Source organism: Poecilia latipinna, unplaced genomic scaffold (assembly GCF_001443285.1).
Source record: "Poecilia latipinna isolate Pla-1442-1.1 unplaced genomic scaffold, P_latipinna-1.0 Scaffold1019, whole genome shotgun sequence".
NCBI lineage: Eukaryota > Metazoa > Chordata > Actinopteri > Cyprinodontiformes > Poeciliidae > Poecilia > Poecilia latipinna.
The window spans coordinates 185,769-194,681 of record NW_015113635.1 but is presented as its reverse complement, the minus strand read 5'-3'; the positions used below and the strand labels follow the sequence as shown (position 1 = coordinate 194,681).

General features: G+C 42.1%; 1 protein-coding gene and 1 long non-coding RNA gene across 3 annotated transcripts; both read left to right on the top strand.

Annotated features, from left to right (window-relative positions):
* The first annotated feature begins 3,256 nt into the window (after positions 1-3,256).
* Positions 3,257-4,834, top strand: sst1.2 (somatostatin 1, tandem duplicate 2). Of its 2 annotated transcripts, none has more exons than XM_015050920.1 (4): positions 3,257-3,518; positions 3,594-3,778; positions 4,426-4,628; positions 4,714-4,834. In XM_015050920.1, exons 2-3 carry the CDS (start codon positions 3,596-3,598, stop codon positions 4,621-4,623), a joined length of 381 nt encoding a protein of 126 aa, XP_014906406.1. In that variant the 5' UTR covers positions 3,257-3,518; positions 3,594-3,595; the 3' UTR covers positions 4,624-4,628; positions 4,714-4,834. The 2 variants fall into 2 exon arrangements, with proteins under 2 accessions (XP_014906406.1, XP_014906405.1); XM_015050919.1 differs by having other exon boundaries at positions 3,277-3,518; positions 4,426-4,635.
* Positions 4,835-6,177: 1,343 nt separating this feature from the next.
* Positions 6,178-8,675, top strand: LOC106958812 (uncharacterized). The gene is made up of 2 exons (XR_001427227.1): positions 6,178-7,427; positions 8,247-8,675. It is a non-coding gene; the product is annotated as an uncharacterized LOC106958812 (long non-coding RNA).
* Positions 8,676-8,913: the final 238 nt, after the last annotated feature.

Sequence of the window (8,913 nt, the reverse complement as noted above, 5' to 3'; positions counted from 1 at the left end):
GTGGAGAGGAAAAACTCCCTGTTAAAAGGAAGAAACCTGCAGCAGAACCAGGGTGAACAGCCATTTGGAGGTTTAATAATAATAACACCTTTTATTTGTAGGCGCCTTTCTTGACACTCGAGGCCACCTTACATAATTTAACATTAAAAAAAAACACACAAAATTGAAATACATGGTAAAAAGTAAAGTACAAAATGACTAAAAGACCTTAAAAAATGAACCGCAGCGTTCACTCTTACCGGAAGCGATGAAGTATGAATGAATGGATGAATGGATGAATGGTTTGAGAAAACAGACAAAAAGAAACTGAAGCCGTATAAAATGCAACTGCTGCGATTTGAAAACTACCGGATCGGACTTGGTTCCACATCTGGAAGTGGAACTGACCAGATGTTTTTGGGGTGGAAACATTGGAATCGGATTTCTGTGACTACAGGGGAAAGTCGGTGCAGATCGCCTGTGTTGACGTAGCCCAATGCTAGCCGAAGGCGGAGCCATTTCTGGTCATTCTGAGCCGGTTTTCTGCCTCACCAGGTGTCGGACATGGAGTCGTAAACAGCAGCACCGTCACACGAAGATGAAACTGGTTTGACTCTTGGACACCCCTCCTCTGGGTATCGTCCTGTTGACGCCGCCACAAACCAAATCCACCTGAACGTCTCACCACGCCAACATGGGAATGAAAAATAAACTTTTTTACACTTTTCAGATTAGAGTAGCTTTACTTTAATAAATTTACATTACAAAAAAGAAAACAAATTAAAACAGTATATTACAAACCAATAATTTATCAATAATTCAGGCTGATCATCGCTGCCCGCTCGTCTCATTAAAAGCTTCTGCTGCGTTTTGGCTCAGCTGAACGTTTCAACGCTGAAGGAATAAATCCTGGCCGGTTTTCAAACGGGATGTTTCTGATTGTTGAACCTTCTTGTGGTGACGGGATGAGAAAACAGAAAACCTGGTGGAGCTTCTGCCTCATCGAGGAGAATCTGAAACTTTCTGGTTTCGTCTGAATGTCAGAATTTCCTTCTGCTTCTCTTTACAGCAAATTAAACTTCACATTTTATTATTTTAATAATCTGCATGTCGGAGTGACTCAGAGTCTGAAACATCTGCACGCATCACAGCGAGGAGCGGTGATGTCATCGCTCTCCCATCAAGCTTCCATGTCTCTGTGTGTGTGTGTGTGTGTGTGTGTGTGTGTGCGTGTGTGTGTGAGTGTGTGTGTGTGTGTGTGTGTGTGTGTTGATGCCAGCGGGTCCCTAGTGACGGCAGCTCGCTGCTAATGTGTCACCACGGCAACCACCTGCTGTTAATGTGCTGTTTATTAGCAGAGATGATGAAGACACTGGAGACAGAAATGTTTGACGACTTTACGATCTCTGGCAGGAATCTGTTCAGTCATCGATCAATAAACAATAAAATCCGTTTTCAAACAAAAACTGTTTGTTTTTTTTAAATCAGACTCGGTAAGGAGAAGTTTTAGATCACAGATCTGTTTTATATGAAACCTACAGAAAAGTTTAGCTTAGCGTTATCAGCCGTAATGAATCTAAAACTCATTTTCATTTGGAATAGATGCAGTTGAACTGAGTTCATTTTCTGAATTGTTGCAGAATCAATAAAAATAGTTTGAATTGAAAGTCTGGCAGGTTTGCTGGTCCAGTTGCAGACCACGCATATGCTGGACATGAACCGTTTAGACTTTAACCAACGTAAAGTGTTCGTCATCCGGACAGAAATTATCTGACTGGCCGTACTTTATACCACATGATGTGATCTATGAAGACCTGGTAACTGCTCACAATGTTTTCACAAGAAAAATCTGAAAAGTGTGGCATGCATCAACAGGAAGCCTGTCTGAGTCGGAACGCTGCAAGTTTGTATAACATCTCCAATCTTTGTAAAACAGCCCAACCTCAGACTGGATGGAGGAAATCTGATAACATCAGTTTTCAGGTTTTACCACAGAGTTCGGCTGGATTAAGACCCGGACTTTGACTAGGCCACTCTAACCCATGAATTTGATTTGATCTAAACCATCCGTTGTTTTCCTGTCATCTCTGACCAGCTTCCCTGATCCTGCTGGACAAACTCATCCCCACAGCATGATGGTGCCACTGCCTTATATTCACAGAGGGCAGGGCGATGCTAACTGTTAGCAGAACACAGAAAACCTCCTGCATGACGACTGAAGGATTTAACTCAACAATCAGCTGGTTTCTGCTGCAAAAATAATCAGAAAAATCTGATGGATTTCCTCCGACAAGTTTATTCTAATTTAAGTTTCTTGGCAACAGTTTAATAATTTGGTATTTGATTGACATCATCTGGTGAAGGACGTTTCTCCTGCAGACATCTTAAAGGTGAGGTTCTTAAAGGTGAGGTTCTTAAAGGACAGCAGGGAAAACTGGAGCTTCATTTTTATAGTCATATATTTAATGTTCTTATTCATTTATAAAGTTTCAAATATATTTAATTTTAAAACAAAATATTAAGGAGTAGCCTAAATATTTAACTTTGCATTAAGTTTAGCTCCAAACTAAATATTTAGTTCTGAGATAAACTAAATATTTAATTAGCTCTCGGCTTGGTACATTTTATGTTGCAAACTAAATATTTATAAATGTTTATTTTGGAAGGACATATTTAGTTTAACAATATTTTGCTTGATAAGCATTAAGCTTCAGACTAAATGTTTAGCTGCCTGACTATAATTTAAAGCAAACATTTTAACATTTATAGATTAATGAATGAATGAATGAATGAATGAATGAATGAATGAATGAATGAATGAATGAATGACATGGTGTAAATATGAAACTGAAAAACGATTTGCTTCCTGACTGAATAAACTCAATTATTTCTAACTGGTGACCAGGATCCCAGTTCCAGTTTGATCCTGAAGATCTGAATCTGCAGAGGAATCAGACTTTCAGTCTTCAGACTCATTTAACCTTTTATTCCATGTAAAGTCGGTTGTGTTTTGAAGCGTTTAGCTGATTTAAATCTCTTGGTTTGTCGTGTTGGTGACGCGGTGAGTCCCGATCCGGCGCCGCAGCAGCAGGAAGTGTGGGATTCCCTGATGTCACTTCCAGCAGAAGGTTTTGCAGCGGCGTGAAGTCGCCTGGAAGCCTCTGAAGTGTTTGTGTGGCGTGGAGTGGGCGGCCCTGCGCCGTGTTTAATGGAGATATCAGTGAGGGCTAATGAAGTCTGCTAATCCTCTGAACGCTCCGTTAATCCCCACATTCTGCCGTTGTCTTTGTGGAGATGTGCGCTGCGGCGGCTGATGGCTTCCTGCTTTTATTGTCTCCATTTAAAGAGGATGAGGACTAATGGACTTCTGTTTAACTTTAACTCGGCGTTCCTTCATCGCCCTGCAGCTGCCAATCAGCTGCACCGAGTCACGTGACCCTCAGGTGGGGGGAGGCCTCATAAGAGCAGCAGCAGCAGAACCAGCAGCTCAGAACCAGAGCCAGCACCAGGACCAGCAGGAGAAACCCGACCAGAACCCAGTAGGACCTTCTCCTCCTCCTCCTCTTCCTCAGCTCTTCCTCTCTCACCTCCTTCTTCTTCTCCTGTTCCTGCAGGTATGCATCACGCTCGCTGTCCCGCCATCTTGGTCCTCGCTGCGCTGGCCGCGCTCAGTCTGGGCGTTTTGTCTCAGGCCGACAGAGACCAGGACCCCTACCAGAACCAGAACCTGGACCTGGACCTGGAGCTGCGTCACCACCGGCTGCTGCAGCGAGCCCGCAGCGCCGGACTGCTCTCGCAGGTAAAACCCTCCTCTGGCTTCACCTTTGACCTCAGGATGAGAATCAGCTCAGTTTTTATAAAACTGAGGACGTTTTCCAGTTACTGGTTCCAGTTCCTGTTACTGGCTCCAGTGCCAGTTACTGGTTCCAGTTCCTGTTGCTTACTGGTTTCAGCTGCTTCTTTCCCACCAATCGGATTAAAGAAACCAGTGGAGCTTCTTAATCTCTTCCATCATCTGCAGCATTTTGATGGAAGAGATTAAAAAGTTTCAACTGAGATTCAAAACATCTGATTTATGACAGACTTCAATGTGTAACTAAATCTAAACATTTATAATAAAAAAAGACAGAACATTATTTAAAAACAGTTAATTTAAAAATGTTTTTTTAAACTTTAATGTTTTCAACCCGTCCCTGATTAATGCCCTGGTGTCTGAAAGGTTTCACTGCGTTTTGATGCTTTAATTGTTCCCGTTTGTAACAGTTGTTTTTCTTTCCGTGTTTGAAACTTGGATAAAAATATTTTCTCAGTTTGAACGTAAAGTTCTGGTCCAATCAGTTGGTCAGAACCAAACGTCAACTGTTCCTCAAATTATTCTGGTCGGGTTTGATCTGGCCAGTCGGGCTGCAGCTGACCACGTGGTTCTGGTTCTGTCCGGTTCTGCAGGACTGGTCCAAGCGGGCCGTGGAGGACCTGCTGGCCCAGATGTCGAGGTCGGCGGTCGAGGCCCAGCAGGACGATCCGGAGGCGGCTTCCAGAGGAACCGACTCCAGACTGAACCTGGAGCGGTCCGTGGAAACCACCGCCCGCGAACGCAAAGCCGGCTGCAAGAACTTCTACTGGAAGGGCCTGACTTCCTGTTGAAGCAGGAAGCAGGTAACTGACTTCCTGTTGAAGCCACGTTAACGTCCTGTGAGCCTTGTTTCTAACCGGTTCCTGTTCCTGTGTTCCCAGCTGAGGCCACACCCCCTGGGACCAAACGACCAATCACCTTCAGGGGCGGCTGAACCGACCAATCAGCAGTCTTGCCTGAGTAATTATTGTAATTGTCCAATAAAGAACGAAGTCAATCAGTTTGGTGGCTCCGCCTCCTTTAATCTGAACCAAAACCAGGTCAGGGGTCAAAGGGGCATCACGTTTTCCGGCCACAGAATCATTTTATGGAATTATCAGGGAACTCTGCTGACTGCAGTTACTATTGAAATGCTTTATATATCAAATTTGACTTAAAGAAATAAAATTTTGTAATTTACGTCTTTGACATTTGACCTCTGTCTCTTTAAAAACTCCTACTCTTCCTGAAGCTCCGCCTCCAGGAAGTCGTCCCAACATGGCTTCTCTATTAACCTTTTAACGTTTTTACCAGCGTTGCTCTGAGCAGCAGCTGCTATAATGAACTCAGCTGGTTGCTAATTGCTGCTGGCTAGTCTGGAGGAGCTGAGTGGCGGAGGAGTTGCACCTTCAAGGCGGGGCTACGTCCACCCAGCTGAATGGTTGCCATGGAGATTAAAGGATTTCTCAACAACAATAAGATTATAACATGATGTAAAGCTTAAAGTAGATTTTACATGATACTGGCCCTTTAAGCCAGAAATGCTGCTGCAGCACTGGGAGCACTGGGAGTGTTTGTGTGGAAACAGCAGCAGGTTTTCCTGTTTGAACAGAAAGAGGGTCGAGTTTCATTAACCTTTAATGGAGAACAGAGAGAGAGAGCAAACACTGAGTTCAAACAACTGGAGATCTGCAAACACTCAGGGCGCTAAGTGGGTTTAGCTAACAGGGAGGGGTGTTAGCACTGGGGGTTGGTAGCAGTTTGGGGGTGATGCTAGCAGGGGGGGTTGTGGATTCAGGCGGCTCTCATTACGGAAGCATCTGAGCGTCATCAGCTGCTTTGTTTGCCAAAGTGATGACGACCCCGGACAGGTCACTGACTAATCCAACAGGCTCCACTGGAGTAACCAGAGAACCCATGAACCCATCCACACACAGAGAACATGCAGCTTTGCGCCGAAACCCCCCCAGGGGTTTGAACATGTTCAGCTTAACTAGCTAACAGCTCCTCCACTGGCTTACGGAGCTACAAAAGTAAGAATTTACTTATTAAACTGGGCTACATTTCATGCTAATACCAGAAGCTAGCTGCAGTAGCCCTGAAGCGCTAATCACAAACATTAGTTCCACTAATATTAAAGCGCTACACCAACAAGGTATCTAGCTCAAGCTAATGCTAAAGCTTCAACATTAACATGTTAACTGTCATATTCACACCTTCAAACATCTGCAACAAAAAGCTAATTTTATTGGTTTTAATGTCTTTTGTCCTTTTCATATTTTAAATGTTTGTAAAGCAGGTTGTCACAACTGTTGATGTTTTAAAGTGCTTCATAAATAAAATAGTAATTTCTCGATTTTCTCATCTTCAGTTATTTATGACTGTATAAAATAAAGACCATAAGATCTGTAAGCATTTAATGTTGACGTTATAATTTACATGTTCTATAACGATGATGTTTTTATGTTCACATCTTGTTCTCTACTGTCGGTTTTATTTGTTCCTGAAAGTTTGAACGTGAGGAGGAAATGGAACTTCACCTACTTCAAAATAAGAGCGTAAATAAATGTGTGACTACCTGAAGAGTTTTTAACAGCCAATAATCAAAACACAAACTTTATTCAACTGAAAGTTTACAAAACATCCAAATAAATAAGCAGTTAGCGTTTATCCACCAAAATGTATTTAATGGAAGCTAAGTGCACCAAAGGTTTGCAAAGTCAGCAGAAGTGTTAAAAATTAGCTCTGCTATTACTAGCTCAGCTAATTTTTAGCGCTTCAGAATTTATCAGGAGAAATGTATTTAGGTGATGGCAAATATGCTAAACATTTTCACAGTTTGGAAAGGTGCTAAGCTAATATTAGCAGAGCTAATGTTTAGCTTAGTGTTTCAGAAATTATGCCAAAGAATTCATTTAGAGGAAGCTAAGCGCGCTAAATGTTTTCAAAAGCACTAAACAAAAAAAATTAGCTCCACTATCAGCTTATCAGCAGAATTGTGTCCCTGTTGATGAACAGATTTCTGCTTCCTTGCTAACGATGTTTGTGTTTGTTTATTTTCTGTCTCTGATTGGTCACTGAGCAGCCAATCCCCAGGCGGTGGACCGGTCCAAGGGTTTTTTCCCTGAAACCGGGTTACTGGTTCAGTTCTGAACTTTCTGCTCCGCCACCTGGTTCGCTCCTCACCTGGCTCTCTTTTCATTGGTTGGTTGGTCGTTTTACCTTTTGAGAGTTTTACAGATAAAATGGAGGTCAGGGGTCATCAAAACACCTGAGCAACAATTTCAATTCAAAACATCGACTGAGAGATGAAATTAATCGGGAGAAACTTGGGGATTATTTTCCACAACAGAAATGTTTGAGGCACAGCTTGTCGCTGCCTTTTTACGTCCGGAATGAAAAACCGAGTTTCTGTTTTTCTAAAACAACGTTTTTCCTCCTCCACATGATTTCATCTCCTGACAGGCATCCAACCCACTGCGCCGTCCTTCGCTCGTTGTGAGTCTGTCACTGTTTTCTAAAAGCTGACATGAAATCAGACTGCAGGTGTTTTTCTGTCCAAAGCTTTTCATCTCGTTGAAAAAGGTCCGATCGCATTCAGACGTCAAACATGCAGGTAATAAATCCAACAGAACGAACCGTTCCCGTCACATCCTGATGCTCACAGCAAAATGTTTCAGTGACAAAATCTCTGAAATCCTCAGGAACTAATTTTCATCATGACATTCATTTTCTGTTATTAAAAGACAAAAATTTCCAAGAACGTGAACATCATCTTTCACAGAAATGATCTGTTGTTTAATCAGAATCCTGCAGATGAAAAGTTGCAAAAGAAGAAAAGAAACAACGAAGAGCCGAGCAGCAACTGAAGTTCAGACAGGCTGCTGCACAGACCGCTATCGGAAAGGAGCTCAATATTTAGAGCTACTTTCCGAAGCTAACTAAATATTTGGCCATGTGTAAGAAATATTCAGTTTGTAAACTAATTATTTATCTGACAGCTAAATATTCAGTTTGAAAGGTAACTTTTTTTTATCAAGCTAACAAGTTAAATATGCAGCTTGTAATTTCACTTTTCAGCTACAAGCTACGCATTTAGTTTGTAGCTAAATATTTAGCTTGAATGCTAATTGTTTAGCTTAGAGCTAAATAATTAGCTTGCTAACTAAATATTTAGTTTGTAAGCAAACTAATTAGCCCCAAAGTAAATATTTAGCTGCTAGCTAAATATCTAGTCAGCAAGCTACTTACTAAGCTAAATACTTAGCTTGCTAATTAAATATTTAGTTATTAAGCTACGTTTTGGCTTACTATGTGAATATTTAGCTTGAAACTGTGACGTTTCTAAATTAATGAATAAAATGCTGAGAATATTTGGAAAATGAATCTTGAATTTGTCTAAATAACTCAAATTATTCCTGTTAATTTTTCACAGTGACTTTTCAAACGGCGCTTTGCTGCTCAGTCAGAGGGAAACGTCCAGATCCCAGGAGAATCTGACCTCTGACCCGACTGAACACACCTGAGCGAGAATATGGAAATATGGAGCAACCAGAACCGGAACAGCCAGAACCAGCCAATGTGGTAAAGACCAACACGTTCTGAACCGACGGATCAGTTTGGTTCTGGAGCGTTTCACGCCTGTCTAAACCTGATTCTGGATCTGGGAAGCAGTTTCTGCTGGGAACGTCCGGAATGTTCCTGCTTCCCAGCAGAAGGAGCTTCATAACCACCATTTTCCCGAGCGATCCGACAGAAACCCAATGGGACGAAACGAGTTCTGATGAATAAACAGGAAGCGACTTGACGGCAAAGTGGAAGAAATTGGAAATAATTGAATCCTGATTAAAATGTTATCAGCTGAGTGTGTGTGTGTGTGTGTGTGTTATCTCAGGCTCTCAGGTGGTTCCTCAGTTACAGCCTCCCTTTGTTTCCACGGTGACGAGCTGACAGGTGCTGCACGGCTTCGTTACGGTGACCTCAAGACATTCGTGTCTTTAGAAACCAACAGAACAAATCAAATTCACCGAATCAGCAAATCCACCGTGCTGCCAAAGGGATAGAAAATAACAACAAATAATAAAAAACTTCACCAAAACAAA